Source organism: Haliotis rufescens, unplaced genomic scaffold, assembly GCF_023055435.1.
Source record: "Haliotis rufescens isolate VD_foot unplaced genomic scaffold, xgHalRufe1.0.p SCAF_25, whole genome shotgun sequence".
NCBI lineage: Eukaryota > Metazoa > Mollusca > Gastropoda > Lepetellida > Haliotidae > Haliotis > Haliotis rufescens.
Window position 1 is genome coordinate 287,197 of NW_025963946.1, and position 19,076 is coordinate 306,272.

Consider the following 19,076-nt stretch of genomic DNA (forward strand, 5'->3'; position numbering starts at 1 on the left):
CGTTATATTAAGTTTATATTACCTGTTTTTTAATTCGATTGGTACAAGGGCATAATCGAAAAGGAAAATAAATTCACTAAACGTGAATTGTCGAGCACAAATATATAAACTTAACAAAAAAGTGTTAGGGATCATGAATATTTTGTGGATATGTTTGTGACATTGTGTGCTCAGTCTTACGATAAAAAATATCCACCAAAAATATTCATGGTCCCTAACCTTTTTTGTTCAGTATACTTGATTCAACATGCAGCCAGGTTTTCCTAATACGTTAAAAGACGATTAGATTTTCTAGTACCGCGATTTATGCAATCGACCGATATTTCAGTTGAACCATCATTTGGAAAAAAACCCACAAAAAACACATTTTGTTTACACACTTCAAATCATAATTTCTTAGAAATAAGACTTCAAAAAGTATACCTTGTGTTCTTATAATGAGGCTCGAGGGGCAGAACTCGATGGAATCAGTAAGAAAATACAATGTAAATTATGAGTTCGAATCCCAGGAATAGCTAATATTGAACAGTAAATGTTTATGCAGGCATGATAGGTTACTATTTGGGAGACTCACCACAGACTTTGGGAGACTCACCACAAACGTAACAGGTAATACTGGTTGCAAAGACCTATTTTAGGGGATACCTGTTTTTTTATAACGTTCGTAAAGTCATATTTCAGCGGTGGTGTAGACTGATATGAAAGTTTGTAAGACACAACACCAGAAGCCATGTAAACTTCGATGTCATCAAGCCCTTTTGAACCCGGAAATACGGGTCGCGCGGAGAAACATCACCAACTCCCAAAACATTATATGACGTGACAGGAGATCCCCGTGTATGGTCATAATTGAAACCAGAAGATAGCTGATAGACTTGGAAGCAACATTAGTAACTGAGGTGTCGATTACAGTCGCCGTCAATTTTTCTACAGTTACCTTGAACTTTGACTCACAATTTTTATCCCAAATAAATCTACAAAAAGTATATCTAGCCAATCAGATCTTAAGCATGTTTTTGCGTCCACTTTGAGCTCACTGTACGGAGACTTTAAGAGATATAATTAAATTATTGTTTCTCAAGGACTTTTCACAACTTACTGTGGAGAAAGAGGGAATGTTATTTCTTTATTTTCTTTCTTTAGTAGGTAACAAATGACACAAAAAAAAGTTAAGTTGATTCTAAAGGTACCTGTGACTCGAGGTACAAAAGTTAGAATCCGGTTTTAAAAAGAATTGAGTTGAAAAGGCGTTTCATGACAGTGCTTAAAGATAAAAAATATTAGGGGCAGGTCCATTTTAGTATGAGACGGGTTCGAGGTAATGACGACCTCGGTATGTAAATGGTATGTGTAAAAACTCGATATCCGGTGCAAAATCGAAATTTGAATAGAAAAGAAATATTTAACATTGTAAAGAAATACAAGGAGTCAAGGCAATTTCAGGCATTCCTGTCTATCGTCGTGAAATGACAAAAAACTGGTCTCATTAACATTCATATTATGTGAGGAATTTCGTTACTCGAAGTGAAAACAAAAAAGATAGATCAGAAAACCATAATCCCTTGCAAACAAAGCCATTTGTAAGGGATACGCGTATATCTTCTTGTGGAACATTCGTGACCAACTCGCCCGATTCCGGGCAAAGCCGAATGTGTACTCGCGCCCCTCTCGAAGCATTCGTGACCAACTCGTCCCATTCCGGACTAAGATGAATGTAGGTTACGGCAACATGTGAGTGGTGACGAATGCTTGTGGACGGGAAAGCACCGGCAATGGAAACACTTCGTTCGTTTCCGAGAAAAAGTGCCAATAAATGATGAATTGCCACTATTTCTGGAACGTAATGCTCGCGAGAAATGGCGGACATAGGGAGAAGGCGGCGAGCAGGCAAGATTTCTAATGTGTCAGAAAAATAGAATAACTAACATATCTACAAAACTTTGACTGACAAGGATTGTATTACAATTCTTTATTCACGAGAATGTTAACTTTGATGAATGACATAAACGTTCATTTCTATATTCCTGTACAAGGTGTAGATCTGGTGGCGATTGTAAGCTTTTCATTTCTAAATTCACCATGGGCCTGCGACCGGTGAAGATCCGGGGTAGAATAGGTCTTCAGCAACCCATGTTGCCGTAAAAGGAGACTATGCTTGTCGTAAGAGGCGAGTAAAAGGATCGGGCGGTCAGGCTCGTTGACTTGGTTGAAGCATGTCATCGATCCCAATTGCGTGGATCGATGCTCATGATGTCAATCACTGGATTGTTTGGTCCAGACTCGATTATTTACAGAACTCCGTCATATTGCTGGAATATTGCTGAGTGCGGCGTAAAACAACAAACAAACCAACCACGGGCCCGCAGCATGTTTATTGTGGGGACATGGCTTAGTGTAATCTGAAAGAAATCGTAAGACATATATACTAAATACAGTGGGTGGGAATTGAAAAGAACAGTGGGATCGCTTGGAGGCAAATCCCTTGTCAAACTACCTTCACACGTTTACCTTTATTGAAAACACAAGACTTGGCCGGGCAGAATGCATGTTGGCAATAAATACCACAAATCGATACTTGGACTTGCCTGTCATCAAATGAATCACATTAATAGGACAAATAATTTGAAATAGACATAGAACATTTGGAAATGTGGGGTTAAATTATTGTTGTTCACCGTTTTCTTCTGGATGCAGTTTTGGAAAGGTGTCGTCGCTCGGATAAGATTGTTTTTTCACGACTGTGAACGACATGGTGTTCCGATGCTGATGGCTTTATATCCTAAAATATTTCATTGTGTTCACATTTCTACGACTTTCTGGAGGGTACGGATGGCCCAGTTCTCTAAGGCGCCGCAATTCGTCACTTGGGTTGCGTCACTTGGGCACGCCAGAAACCTATGATTGTGGGTTCGAATCCCGGTTCGCCCCGATTATGTTTCTAGGTTTGTCAGTACTGTACCCGTGCTCGTTGGTTTCACCGAAGTGGTTAACGTCTGAGACCTACTTCAGGCTTTCCTCCCACATTAAGCTGACACGCCGTAATATAACTTGAATACTGTTAAACGCGGCGTTAAACACAACTCACTCACTCTACGACTTTCTTATCTAATAATGCAGCCTTCTAACAAATACGTCGGTAATTATTACCGATTTTCTTAATTTTACTCTGATAGACAGGGAAGCATGAATTTACGGCTGGTGGGTCACGAGAAACCAACAAAAAATATTTTGAGAAGCATAACAGCGTCGCATACTGATGAGATCTGTTCCAGTTTTTCATATGATCAACTAACACACGTGACCTGTCAACCAACCACCTGTACAGTCTAAGTATCTAGGTACAAATGTTATCTTGCTGTCTCGACAGATTCCATACATAACTAAATTGCCTCCGTGATGTAGTGGATAGAGCAGAAGGTCGGTGCCTGGTGCTCGTCGTTGAGAGGACAGAACAATGACTGGTTGGCTCGGAGTCAGTATTCTGCGTCCGAATGCGGTAGTCATGTTATCTCAGTGGGCTAGCACTATAAAACCGGCCCCTTGCTAGTACACGCAGCAACACCCTCACACACATGCACGTCGCCATGTTAGTGAAATAATTTGGAACCAGATTTAAACCCCATTTCACTTGACCTCACATATATACTCTCCATAAAACAATTCATAAATAAACATATTTTCAAAAGTAAATATCATGGATGAAAGGTTGGTTGGTTTGTTGTTTAACGCCGCACTCAGCAATATTCCAGCAATATGACGGCGGTCTGTTAATAATCGAGCCTGGACCAGACAATCGAGTGATTAATATCATGAGCATCGATCCACGCAATTAGGATAGATGCCATGCATCAACCAAGTCAGCGAGCCTGACCATCCGATCCCGTTAGTCGCCTTTTACGACAAGCATAGTCGCCTTTTACGGCAAGCATGGGTTCCTGAAGACCTATTCTACCCCGGATCTTCACGGGTCCGTATTCCATGGTGCACTGCTATATGAAACTGAAGGCTTCGTCTTTGATAGAGTTAATATCGATGACCATTGACCTTTGGTTTTAAAGGGTTGCATAAGTCGCAGAATGAATATCTTGAAAACCGGGCGGTCGGGTAGCCTAGTGATCAAAGCGTTCGCTCGTGACGCCGAAGACCCGGGTTCGATTCCCCACATTGGTACAATGTGTGAAGCCCATTTCTGGTCTCCCCGCCGTAATATTGCTGGAGTATTGCTAAAAGCGGCGTACAACCAAACTCACTCACTCACTCTTGAAAACCACATGAGCGTTTCTTTTTCTGGGGAGTATTATCACGACGTTCTAAGAGGACGAGAGCCTATAGCCTTGGAATACACACAATCTAATCGTTTTAACGACTACAGCCACCGCCTGATATAACCAGTCAAAACCATGGATAACATTTTTGAACAACCTTTGTAGGTAAACTTACTCCGTAGCTGGTCGAGTCTTCAGCGATAACTTTCGACTTCGGGATATATTGGTTTTTGGTGAGGGATTGGAAATACATGCGTTGTTAATTTATTCAAATATGTATTTATTTATGTTTCTGTTTGACGTGGAAAATGTTGTATGCATGGTGCCTATATATGGACAATATCAAGCATTTATAAAGACGCACTTTGCAAGTCATGTCCGTAAGATATTGAGAGGCACCCATTTAAAGTGTTGCAAGAAACTGCCATGACTATTGAAGACAAAATGGGTCGAGTTCACGAGGCAGCTGCTGGAGTGGTGCCTTTCGTGCACAGGAATTAAAAAAATCAACACATTTGGTAGGTTAGTGTCCATTGCCAAACGTATAAACGTTTCAATATTTCTCTGAGAAATATAAAATCAAATGTTTTAAACCTTTAAACCGAGTGTAAGAAGGGGTTTATAAGTGAACGTAAGAGGGTTCTCGTTCACGGCATGGATCTGAAAACCATCTCTGTTGCTGTTGAATGATTTGCCCAATATCATGTAAGGGGCTTATTATGCTGCTAATTTGAAGCAATAATCTTGCACAAATCCGGACAAGTACAAGCGCGTGCACGCACGCACACACGCACGCACGAACGCACACGTCGCTATATAAGTGCAATAATCTTGGACGCAACGTTAAACCCCATTTCATCTCACGTTTTTTTAAAACATGTATGCTACTGGTAAACTAAGCGTTTAAAACACGCGTGAACACCGCGTTTTGGGACAGAAAGCTTTCCGCGTGCAACGGAAGAATCTATTTACATCCCCGGGGTTGTCATCGACATCACGGATATTGGAGATCCTCGAGTTCAAGTGTCACATGTCTGAAGTCTATTTCACACGTGATCAAATTAAAGCTCTTCCGGGTGTTGACATGCGTGTCCTTGCGCATGTGTACAGTTCCCATTGACCTGATTCAAACATGTCAATCTGGTATCTTAATACTTTTGTTGATGTGCCAGTTATGAGCTCGAGCAGACATATGGTCGTGTCAAGTATGTACATATAGAACGTTCTTCTTTCTGTTCGCATATTGTTCCAAGAAGGTTCCAAGACATACGCGCGCAGTACACTGAATAAAGTGCAAAACGTCATTCATTAACATATTAACTATTAGTCTTGTTGTTTGTTTGTTTGTTTGTTGTTTAACGGTCTGTAAATAATCGAGTCTGGGCCAGACAATCCAGTGGATGACACCATGAGCATCTATCCACGCAATTAGAGTACGATGACATGCATCAACCAAGTCAGGGATCCTGACCACCCGATCCCGTTAGTCGCCTCTTAAGGCAAGCATGGGTTGCTGAAGACCTATTCTAACCCTGTCTTCACGGGTCTAATCTTGTGGTGAGAACATATTTAAGTGTTGATTCTACTGACGAAGGAAGGTTCGTTCCTCATCCTAAAGTATCCTCTATCCTGGTGATCAACCGACATGGTAGACACTTGGTTCTCATTTAGGCAACTGTGGGAAAACATCAAGGCTAAACGTCATGAACAGCCAAGAAAGGCGTGTTGTTCTTCCAGGACAATGCATCTGTCCACAAGTCTTATGTGGCCATGGCTGCAATGCACAATTGTGTCTGTGCATTCATTGAATATCCCCCGCATTGACCACATTTGGCACCGTCAAATTTCTACTTCTTCCCAAATTGGAAGGCAGAACTGTCTGGAAAGCATTATGCAAATGATGATGACGTCATTTCTGACACTGTACATCACCAGGAGGTAGTGGCCTTCTGAACCAGTGAGATCCCGACATTCCAGCTTTGTTGGCAGACGTATGGACCTCGGTGGGGATTATATTGAATCGGCCAATTCCTTCAATGCAGTCCATCAGTTAGGCTCAGACCACTTCAACCATCCCTCGTCGAAAACTGATATAAAAGTGTGACCGTATGAGAGGGTATGGTAACTCTCTCTTCACCTCAATTGAGAGTAGCATTTAACATCAACAGTGTCATTTGTGTATCGTGATGTATATAGTATAGAAGCTGGTTATAATATTACATTTTAAATAACTTTTAAGAGATTAAGAGATGGTAACCTACAAGAGTGTTATTCGAATGTTACTGAATCAAGTAAACTACATGTATGTCTTTATCCAGAATATAGATCGCATCTGGCAGTTGAGGATAATTTATGAATGTACATTCGTGGTTCAGGAATACCGGCGACATTTATGTTTATTAAGAATTTGGGAACTATCATTAATTATAGATGTTGGGAGACGATGCGGTGTTTCTCGTTGTAATCGATTCTGTAAATTGTGTATGCTGTGAATAATTGAGTGAGTGAGTTTAAATTTAACGTCGCATTGGCATTATTTCAACCATATAGCGACGGGGGAATAATTGAAGATGAGTACCACTCTATATTGGTTAGCCCATATTTCACTGCTTCAAGATCAAAATGTGTACCAAAGTTGTTTTTTAAAATAACTCTAGTGTGAGTATATTCAATAGGGGAAGACTATTTTAATGAACTGTGCAAATTAACGTTTGTGTCAGGTCAGCATGTGGAACGTGTGGCCCTAGGGACATTTCTTACAACATTCAAGGCCTCAGTAAAGCTTTCAAAATGTTTTATGGTAGACATGTGGAGGACATTTCCAAATGACATCATTGACAAAATGATGTCCGATGCAATTCCCTGTTTTGACTTGTACCATATGTTCCCATGTTTTTTCAGGTAAACAATTGACTTTCCTTTGCATGTGTTTGTGACGGGTGTCACCGGTGGGCAGGATACGCTCACCTACTTGCGAACACCTGCTATCGTCACTATTTGATAGTGATTCATAAACACATGCTCATGATATAGTCGGAATCGTACAATCGACTCTGCTTTATGCAGAGAATTCTATTGGATATGTCGCTATATTTATTGAATAATAAAAATATATTAATATAAGAAGCTTAATTTTACATATGGACATTTCTTAATACAAGAAGCTCTTGTATTAAGAAATGTCCATAAATAAAATTAACATACCCATATATCACAGTAAGATGAACCCTGCTTAATATATGGCCTTTATAACAATATGTTGTCCAGTATTGAGGACAGTAGGGCGACTAGTGCACGTTCCGTATGCTGACCTTACGCTTGACCTTTGTCATTTGGATCTATCGCGACGCGAGCCAATACCATGTCAAGTGGTCCAAGGATAAGCTCTTTCTCAGACAACGTGTTGTGAACAGTTGGGTGACCTTAAAGAGGGTCATATTAGAAATAGAAGCGTACATTTGTGTGTATGTTTGTGGACGCCGTCACTCTCCGGGGTAGAATAGGTCTTCAGCAACCCATGCTTACCATAAAAAGGTGACTATGATTGTCGTAAGAGGCGACTAACGGGATCGGGTGGTCAGGCTCGCTGACTTGGTTGATGCATGTCATCGAATCCCAATTGCGTGGATCGATGCTCATGATGTCAATCACTGGGTTGTCTGGTCCAGACTCGATTATACAGACCGCCGTCTTATAGCTGGGATTTTGCTGAGTGCGGCGTTAAACAACAAACAAACAAACAAACTGTTAGACACTTGTCTGTATGACCTGCATCACTTCGGGCTTTCCTTCAACTTGAAGACACGCCGTGCTATGAATGAATAACTGTTCCAAGCGCGTTGAACTCACTCACTCACTCACTCACTCACTCACTACAGGGCGGACCCGTGGCAACACCACTTGATAATAATTTGAATGGTGTGGCTATTCGTGATTGCTTGTCATCGTTTGCTGACGGCCTGGGGCGTGTTCGTAATATCAACCTCTGGTTTGTCGGCAAAGACAAGATGGGCTAAATATGTTGCCTGCTGCGTGTAACAGTAAACAAAACTACTCGTTTCCAGGCCTCGTTTGATCTTCTAGGCCAAGGTATGCTATTGACGTCAATGGTTTGCGAACCGTGGTCGGTGATATCTCCAGTATGTATTTCATATTATAGTGTAAGGGTATATTTTGATTACTCGTCTAGTCTGAGGTACTCGGATGTCGGTGTTGTTAGGTGGGACGTCGCCGAATACCTGCCATGACCTTCAGGCAACAAAACATGTCCTCTTTTATTTGCTCAGTAAATTATGTTATCACTTGGCATATCATGCCGCAACCTCTTCAGGTCAAGTCTATACTATATTTTCTATTTTCTAATTCATCTTTTTTGAATATTTTTTGTTTGTTTCGTGTTTGTTCATATTATTTTATAATATACTTCAGTGTGAAAAACTGAGTTTTCTGAAGTTGAGAAAAGAATTATTTTCATTGCAGTGAGCACAACACTTGATGAGAGTACACTCTCATTAAAGTGAGATCTCAGTTCTCGCTTCCGCCAAACAAAGATATCAGGAAATTCCATTACTTACATACTTCAGAGTGAAAGACTGACTTTTCTGACGTTTAGTAAAGTGATATTTTCATTGCAGTGAACATAACACTTGATATTTCGCTGCAGTGAACATAACACTTGGTATTTCGCTGCAGTGAACATAACACTTGGTATTTCGCTGCAGTGAACATAACACTTGGTATTTCGCTGCAGTGAACATAACACTTGGTATTTCGCTGCAGTGAACATAACACTTGGTATTTCGCTGCAGTGAACATAACACTTTGAGGGAAGGATTGTCTTACAATAGTTACCTACCCGCATTTTCTATCTATCGCTTCGGTGGGATAAAGCATTGAAACACAACAGACTTTCCGCCGCTCGTGGGAGATACTGTCATACAATCTCGGTCATCTATTAGACATTCCAGAATTTTCTTTTGTTTAAATATTGAAATGACATTTTTTCTAGAATGGAAATCGCCAGTTTGAAACTTGTGGAATAAAGCGCGTTAAAGCTGCCTTCTGTTTGAATAATGTCGACTTCTTGTTTGTTATTTCATTGGGCGGTGAAAGTTCGCGAAAGGTGATTGTGACGTGACGTGTAATGGGATGTCCTCAGATCTATGTTTAGCGGAAGCAAGAACAAAGATCCTTCTTTTCTTCCTTCGTTTGTTGTTTAACGCCGCACTCCGCAGTATTCCAGCTATATGACGGCGGTCTGTAAATAATCGAGTCTGGACCAGACAGTCCAGTGATTGACATCATGAGCATCGATCCACGCAATTGGGATACGATGACATGCATCAACCAAGTCACCGAGCCTGGCCAACCGATCCCGCTAGTCGCTTCTAACGGCAAGCATAGTCGCCTTTTACGGCAAGCATGGGTTGCTGAAGAACTAAGATCAGATTTCAATGAGATGGTGTAAGCGTCTAGCCCGTATACAAACTGTTTACTTCCTATTTACGTTAATTCCACATTGACATGGCATAGGGCCATTTATGGAGTTAATATCGCTTCTTGCCGTTTGTTATTCGTTTGAAAATGTTAAAAAGGTCCCGTCTACATTTACTTTATTTTCTATTTTTTAATTAATCTTTTTTTGTATGTTTTAATTTAATTTTTGTTTTTTGGCTGTGTATATTAATATATTAATTTTGGGTTTATTTTGGGATGTATTTTTGTTTTGTTTTTTTTTTGGGGGGAGGGGGATTTTTCGAGGCTTGGAAAATGTCCCCTGACATCTATGCCCTTATTAATCCGGTACCTGTTAATACGGACACCCCACACTACGGACGATTACTGCTGGGAACGCTCCTTTCATGTAAAGTAATATAATCCTGAAGATTTCATTAATCCGGATATTTGGACAATTGAATTGGACACGCCATTGTCTGGATTAACGGAGCTCGCTGTCGTCGCCGTGTTCGACCAGCACAGGCTGATGAGGATCGACTGTAATCAGAATACAAGCGTGGTTGAATTGTAACGAGTTTTCTCGTTCTCTTGGTTGTTTAAAACAATTTGCATGAACTGCACGTGCAGCACATACTCCCTGCAAACGTTGTCTGTTCTACATTTCCCAGAATATGTCTGTGTTTACGTGATCATATAACGAAAGGCCAGTGTTACTTACGTAAAGAGTAACTTTGTGTAACATCGTTTCGTTATAAAATTTAAACTTATTTCAATCACATCCCCGTGAAAATGATCAGGCACAAGTTATAACAAAAAGAAATCTCCTCAAACACATTTACAAACAAAAAAGATAGATTCGGAAGTAAAGAAAATGGGGAGAGCATAGAACAAGAACTCCAAGAAGCACGTCTCTGAGTTCTAAGCCATGGTATATATTTATGCACATTCTTGACTTCGAGTTCGTTTTCTCTTATGGTTAGCTGTGCATTGCCGTGTTTGGCTTTGCCTGATCCGCGGATCCATTCAGTCGCCTCTTTAGACAAGCATGGGCTGCTGGGGACCTGTATTTACTATGTAAACACCAGCAAACACTTGATCAAGAAACAATTTGTTTCAATAATGATGTTAAAATGTATTATATACTTAAGTGTGAAAGACGGAGATCTATATGGTTTAGAAAAGTGATATTTTCACAGCAGTGAGTGAGTATGGCTTTTAGCAATATTCCAGCAATATCACGACGGGGGGCACCAGAAATTGGCTTCAGACATTGTACCCATATGGGGAATCAAACCCGGGTTTCGGCATGACGAGCGAACGCTTTAACCACTAGACTATCCCACCGCCCTCACTGCAGTGAAAATACCAAACTACCGGTAACGAAGTACCCTCCCGTCTGTCGCATGCGGTAGTTGCCGGGCTTGGGGACACCATCTTCCCGAGGCAAGGGAGTTAACTGAATATAAAAGTCCAGTCTCACCCTTGCCGAACTAGGCAGGTATTATGGACTTACATTTTGGCTGGACTAACGAGTCTATGCATAGTCCAATTGAAATCGCGCACCGAAATCGAAATCCGGTTCGTAAACTTTCGGACAGATTGCGGTTGATTGCAGGATTTGCAAAGCATCTGCACCGCCAACTCGTTGTCAGCAGATATTTTCCAAATCTTTTCATGTTTTTAATCAAGGTGCTCGCGTGATTTGATGCATTTCGCGATGTAAGACCCGTTTTATCACAATATAGATCTTGATTATGAATCAGATCGTCTTGACCGGGCGCCACCATTTTGTGTGAGGCAAACGCAAGTGATACGAGATATTACTGGTAATAGCCACTGGTGGTGCTTCGATCGAGCCAAGTAATTCCAGCCTGGTTCGGTAAGGGTGGAAACAGGACTTTTAAAGCCAGTTAACTCTCTTGCCTCGGGAAGATGCGTTACGAGATGAGAGATATATCATATACTGAACAGCATTGAAAACGCACCAGCAATAAATCTTGAAATATTACAAAAACAACCTGAGCAATGACCGATTTTGATTAGAACAGACATAGACGGATTATTAAGAAAGACGACAAAGGAAACAGGAATACCACACAGTAATTACAATTACGTCATCAGTGTAAGGAAGACACATAGGGTTAAAATGAAAAGTCAGAATCTGGTATGTCCGCCATTGACAGCAACACAGGCCATGCAACGTCTTCTCATTGATCGAATAAGTCTGCGAATAGTGTTCTGGGGCATTCCATTCTTGACGTAGTGTATCTTCAAGTTCTCTCAGGTTCTGTACTTGCGGACGACTTGAGAGGCGTTGACCCAGGTAATCCCATAGATGTTCAAATGGCGATAGATCGGATGTTCGCTAGGTACTGTGTTGAAACACGTGCTGTGTGCGCTCTTGCGTTATCTTGCTGGAAGGTGTGCATATCCTGGTGCTGATGAAAGAATGGGATGACGTGATTTGCCAATATGTTATTCCTGTAGTAAAGGGAATTAACTCTTCCACGACAAACATGGAGCTCTGTTCGATGGTTATGACTGATGCCGCCCCACACCATTCCGTAAATGAAAACGGGACTCAATAGCACACCATGCCACTGCCGCAATCTACAATGACGATGCCTTTTGGCCCAACGCAGACGTTCATTTCGATGTCGATCAGTGAGTATGGGTCCAACATAAGGACGTCGAGCACGTAGCCCTGCTGAGCGGAGACGTCGACGTACGGTGTCAGCACCGATCAATTCCGCCGGCCTTGTACGGTTGCTGCAGTCCTGGTAGCCGGAAGTGTACGATCACGAAGATGCCGACGAACAATATGGCGATCCTGAAGTTGTGTAGTTACACGACGTTGAGCCGGACGTGGTCGATCTCTGGTGGTTTTTGTATGCTGGTATCTGCTCAGTAGCCTGAGGACTGTTGAATGATGGCATTGGAACCGTTGTGCAACGACTCTACTTGACGTACCAACTTGAAGCATGCCCAAGGCTCGTTCAAGTTCCTCTGCTGTTAATCTTGGCATTTCTTGTGTCAGTACCCTTTACGTCTGCAGCAACAAGTGATGTGGCTTTTAAAAGTCGGTCTTTTATAGCCCTATTCTGCATGCTTCCCGTGAAACAAAACACGTTTTCAATGATTTGCACGCAATTTTGTTGCGTTTTGGCGATTTCGCTCACAAAAAATTTAGGAATGTGTTTTGACGAGCTGTTCTTCTTCATGTTTCGTCCAGAACGTCGTATATTACTCATTCACTTATATATTTTCATATGACTTAAGCCTGGATAAAAACATTTTCATGGTGGTGCGTTTTCAATGCTGTTCAGTATATTTCACTAGACACGTATTACACAATATTATTTACATGTATTTATAATGAAACACATTTTCAAATAACTCTGCACACTAAAATATGGGATTATTTCTCAAGCCACATACGAACTAGTCAAAATCTAATTAACTAACCATATGCCTTATTTTTTGTGTGAGTAACATAATTTTCTCTGGTGCCGTGTGAGAGTAAAATGAAGGTGCCCTTGTTTATTTCATTTTTTTATTCGTCTTCGATTGTGTCACTAATTCTTAGTTTCAGTAAGTTAAAGTATTCCACAGTTGTGTGGAACAAGACAATTGTCCGACTATATTTTGATCGAGTGGGTGTTAATTTCAATAAGTTGACCCACAGTTTTCTCCGGTGTGGAACAAGACAATTGTAAGAATATTTTGTTCAACTGGGTGTTAAAATATAGATAAGATAAGATTTTTGGAATTTCGTAATATGTATGTGTCACAAATTGGCGCCAACTGCATTAGCGTTGCACTACAAGATAATACCAAGTGCCGTGCGGAAGGTGAGTTTTAGCAGGTTTGATTTAGACAGACTTGTTACAAAACATGTTTTCATCTATTTTCCAGTTTCAGCAACATCTAGTACAAAAAGGTTTTTTTCGTGAATATTTTCCACCAGGGAATAGAAGTTTTGTCAAAGTTGTATGTAATTTATGATTAGAAATACAGTAGTTTGACTTCTGTAGTTGTATTGTTTATTCCGTAATGAGGCATAAATAGATAGATAGATAGAGTGAGTGAGGGTTGGATGCGACCGCAGCAGGTTGAACAACATAGGTATAACATGGGAGAATAACCGAATCCAAAGCGAAATCATGGTACGAGAAACTTCCGTCACAGCTGTCGTAGAAAGCAGCATAAAATGTCTCTTCCACGAAGGCCGAAGAGGTTTCGCCGCATCAAGGTAGATCGGAAGCGCATATACGGGACACACGGATCCGCTTCACGATCCTCAGGAAGCAGGATGGACGTCAAAGTTGGGATAGTAAATAACTGATCAGGTTGTCCGGGAAGTAGATTTTTGACGATGAAATCCCATTGTAGACCAAGAAAAATCTTTCCCAGGCAAGTAGCCCAGCTGAGGACGCTAATCCAGGTCAGCAGTGTCATGGGAGTACCCTCGCCACGGGGAAAAGAGGCAAAGTACTGTGGGTAGCATTCCCAGTCAAGTGCAGGGTTTGCGTAGGCATTATATGAAGCATGGTTCCAGAAAAAGTCTCGTCGTTGATGATGATATTCATAAGAGCGAGACCAAACACGTATATGATAGTCAGGATGACTACAAGAAGAAGAACGAACCAAGGGCAACGAAAGTCCAAGAGAGTCTGTATAAAAGTCATCTTCCGAACACATACGTGATACTGATCGCCGGTCCCTAGGGTAGCGTTCAGTGGAAGATTATCAATCTGAAGAGGTTCTCGAACCTTGGTTGAACGCCGATCCTTAGAGCTTTGTCGACCCTTACAGTTACGTCGCTCCTCTGAGATGCATCGATCCAAAGAGGTGCGCCGATCCTTAGAGGTTCATTGAAGCTTGGACGTTGTCGAAACTCAGGAGTATGATGTTGCTCAGTTTTGAGTTTTGATTCTGGGATGTTCGTCGAAGTTTTGGGGTTCGATGAACCTACGAAGTATGTTGATCTGGGGAGGAGTCCCGATCCTTATAGGTATGTCGAGTCTGTGACCCCTTGACTGCCGGTCCCGAACTTCAGAGCGCCGATCCTTAGACATTCGTGGATAAGAGTGGAGCGATGTAACTGTTGAAGCCAGTAATTGATGTCAAATGCCGAGACTTCGCAAGCTGGCCCCCATCGGTGAATCAATGATCATAATGAGAATACTCTCTCGAGAGGGATCTATGCAGTTATTGATCGAGAGAAGAGACCAACGAATCTGTTTGGCGATCCTGCGACAACCGCTCTCTAGGATTCGTGGGACTCTTCTCTCCAACAGAGTGGCGAATCGTGGATCTAGAACATCTAGCAGGTACAGTCGGATCCACATTCGCTGAAAACACCTTCTGTACATCCGAGTCCGTAGGCTGGTTCGCCGAAGCTGACGTAGGTAGATCCTTCAAACTAGGCTGACTGGTGACGGAAACATCTTCTGTTAAAAGACTATCAGAAACACCATCATCGTCGACAGACAGGACTCTATGCATTTCTCTTTCTTCTTTCGATCGTAAGTGGACACTTGCTTAAACAAAGGTTTCCAGCTTCTAAAAAGAAATTCACCCGAACACACCCAGCATCACCATGGTCACCTCCCAACAATCTGGGTCATGCATGCTTTTCCTGCCGGTTGAACCACACGCGCTGGACACGTGGTCTCCCCAGCCAACTCACTCTCTTTCTAGAGATTAATAGGCTGGAGGAATTGTGATGCGCGGATGGACGGGTGGGCATATAGCGTGTGAGATAAGATAAAGATATACATATACCATATATTGTAAAATTTACAAAATTAATGTTTAAACTCATCCTAGCTTAAACTATGCACGTCTCATTCTTCTTTCGATCCCAAGTGGAAACGTGCTTAAACAAAGGTTTACAGCTTCTAAAGACACATTCCATCCGAACGCATCACTTGTCACCTCCCAATAATCTGGGTCATGCACACTTTTCATGCCGTTCGACCTGCACGCGCTGAACACGTGGTTTCCACAACCAACTCATTCTAAATATCAGATACATCATACTTTACTAAGTCAGAACAAACGTTACACCCATACCACAACACTCGAGGTTTAGCTTTGAAGGCAAAACAAGGTTAAGTGTAATTTGCTGACATTGTTCGTATACTTAGTATATTAACTTTTGACAAGAACTTAAGCGCTCGTGATAAGAATATGCTTATCGACCTCAACGTCCTTAAATATGTTCTACATATTGACCCAGACACTGCAAGACAACAACTTGTTTTTCTCGCTTAGATAATGAACTCTCGTGAATGAGATTATCTGCCCAAATGATTGCAACGTTAGAATATGCATGTGGCCGCTGGAACGAATATGTTTTTCTTGCTATTCCGACATTTAGCTAAAATTACGGGATTTAATCGTACCGCCATGGATGATTTGATGAACGGTAATTCCGTATTCGGTCTTTAGATAATAATGTCGCCGTTTGAAAGTAACATATGAACATCATTGACACAAAACCAAGCCAAAAAAATTCCTTCATATACTCTTAAAAAAAGTAGGCGATACTTGGAAATAACATAAAATTTCAAAAAATTGTAAGCGATATTATTATTTTTAGTAATAGTTTTATGATATTAATAACGATTTGGGAACACATTACAACCGTTAGAGAAGTATGGCAGTAGATGTTACAGCCGCCAACGATCTAGAAGGACGATAGGGGTCAGATTGATATTTCAAAGTTGACGTTTTAGGATCAGTATTGCGAAATCCGGCCACGATTTGTCAAACATTCATTTACTCGACGAGGCAAACTGTACAAATGGCGATTTGCGGGAGCCGGCCCAAAGCCTCTTGCAGGCCTGGCCAAGTTCATCCAACGTGGTCGGCGGCCTATGACGTTGACGCACACGTCTGATTATCATGCCCCAGATTTGTTGAATTGCAGAAAAGTCTGGGCTTTCTAATGGCCATAGCATTCTATGGATGTTGCACTGCCGGAGGTGAGCATTGTCAATTCGTGTACGATGAGCACGTTGTCATCCTGCAAGACGAAACGCCAAGCCACATCCCTTGCAAACGGGACAACAAAGGATGTCAGTATGTTGTCCCGATAGTACTGTTCAGGGACCCTTCCTTGCACAATATGGAGTGGGGCTCATCCAGTCATAGCGATGCCGACCCACAGATCCACCGCCACATTTGTCATGAGGTCTCATGTTGACATTGGTTTGACGTTCATTTCGACGTCGTCGCCAGCCTCGACCAATCCTTTCAAGGAAGTTTTGGTTTTGGTTTGGTTTGTTGTTTAACACCGCACTCAGCAATATTCCAGCTATATGGCGGCGGTCTGTAAATAATCGAGACTCATCTGAAAGCATGACACGTGACCAACGACGATTTCCAAAGTTCGACGTTGTGTACACAATTGACGTATGTTGGCAATGTGACGATTTGCCGTCGAGCATGGGGATGGGTTGTATGTAGAACATTTCTAATCGTCTTACCCGTACTTCTGCAGTCTGATGAAAATTTGCTGCATTTTGATTCGCCGTTTGAGCTCGATTACGCTGAGCCTTGTTTCGGATCCACCGATCATGTAACCTTTGTCGTTGACCTTGGACGCCCTGAAGAAGGTCGATGGTGAACATTTTGCGTTTTTTTGGTAATTGTTGAACAGTTTCATAGTCTGCTTATCACAGACTGTGAAGCTATGAACGTATTGGCCACTGCACGCTGACCTCTGCCAGTTTCCAGCACGCCAACAGCCAGTAGACACTCCGCGCGTTGCAGACGCCGCATCGCTACACATACAGTGAATGAAATCAAGTAAATCACAACTGCGTGATGGGCAGAATAATGGTCCACAACGATTAATCGACCTTCCTTGAAAGTTCAAAATCAGGAATGACAACACACTACGCACGTGTGTGGCACTACTGCTTGAGGCACGTGCAAGCTATAGCATGTGTCTTGGTGTTAAGTTTTACAGACATAAACTTCTTTCATAGGACGTTTGTCGTCAACACATATCTTTGTACCAATACGTGGTATTAACATTTGTATTTCATGATCCCCTACTTTATTTTAAGAGTATATTATTGAATATCCTTGAATACCAAAGTCTGATTCCTCCACACACAAACACACACCAACTAACTCCCATAACCGAAGGTGAAATGTCCCACTCATTCATTTTAGCCAAACAAAAGCTTAACAGGTTTTCGACGATCAAATAATTAATTTGGCCTGATCTCTCCGAATATCTTGAAAACCGACCCGGCACTTTTGACAAACCAGAAAGGCAGCTCGGGTTCCAGTGCATGGCACAAACACGGTGTTGAGGTAAAGTGTGTTTCAGATATGTGTGTCAGTGTGTAATCCGCTCATCAGTGTTACCTGTGTAAAGCTGCACTGAAGTACCTGCTGGTAAGTGGGAGAGAGGGGGGAGACATGTAGGACGCGACTACGTGATTGATAACGCGGCGAGGAATGCTCTTGTGATATAACTACACAGTTAGCGTCGTAAATCATTGTTCTGTTTGTTTGTTTGTTTGTTTCTTGTTTAACGCCGCACTCGGCAGTATTCCAGCTATATGAAAGCGGTCTGTAAATAATCAAGTCTGGACCAGACAATCCAGTGATTGACATCATGAGCATCGATCCAATCAATTGGGATCGATGACATGCATCAACCAAGTCAGCGAGCCTGACTACCCGATCCCGTTAGTCGCCTCTCACGACAAGCATCGTCGCCTTTTGCGACAAGTATGGGTTGCTGAAGACCTAGCCTACCCCGGATCTTCACGGGTTCATTGTTATGCGCGTAATTTATTGTTTGAAAACATTTGTTTCCCAAAAACGTGTAGGGGCGGTAGTGTAGTCTGATGGTTAAAGCATTAGCTTCACGCCGAAGGCCCGGGTTCGATTTCCCTCATGGGTCCAGTGTGCGAAGCCCATTTCTGACGTCTACCGCCGTGATATTGCTGGAATATTGTTGGAATATTGCTAAAAGCGGTGTAAAACCATACTCACTCACTGCTGTGAAATTATCACCATATAAATCTCAGTCTTTCACACTTAAGTATATAATACATTTTAACATAATTATTGAAACAAATTGTTAATGATAAAGTGTTTGCTGTGGGTTTACACAGTAAGAACACAGGTCCCCAGCAGCCCATGTTTGGCGAACGTGGCGACTAAATGGATCCGCAAAGCCAAACACGGCAATGCACTGTTAACCATAAGAGAAAACGAACTCGTATTCAAAAATGTGTTTAAATATATACCAAGGCTTAGAACTCCATGTGATTAAGCCATAACTCACTAAAAGTTCATGGCGTGAACATGGTGATTTGGCGT

At 41.8% G+C, this 19,076-nt stretch overlaps 1 protein-coding gene across 3 annotated transcripts in view; it reads left to right on the forward strand.

Annotated features, from left to right (window-relative positions):
* The window catches only part of LOC124152635 (D-beta-hydroxybutyrate dehydrogenase-like), a 39,146-nt gene that overhangs the window by 1,465 nt on the left and 18,605 nt on the right, over positions 1–19,076 (forward strand). Inside the window, exon 1 of one of the 3 annotated variants that reach the window (XM_046525626.2) lies at positions 13,494–13,573. The exons of 1 other annotated variant lie outside the window; for it this stretch is intronic. In XM_046525626.2, the coding sequence (XP_046381582.2) occupies positions 13,501–13,573 (73 nt within the window). In that variant the 5' untranslated portion in view covers positions 13,494–13,500. Of the gene's footprint in view, positions 1–13,493; positions 13,574–18,118; positions 18,141–19,076 lie in introns of those variants that run through there. One more of the 3 variants, XM_048402228.1, reaches the window with a different exon arrangement.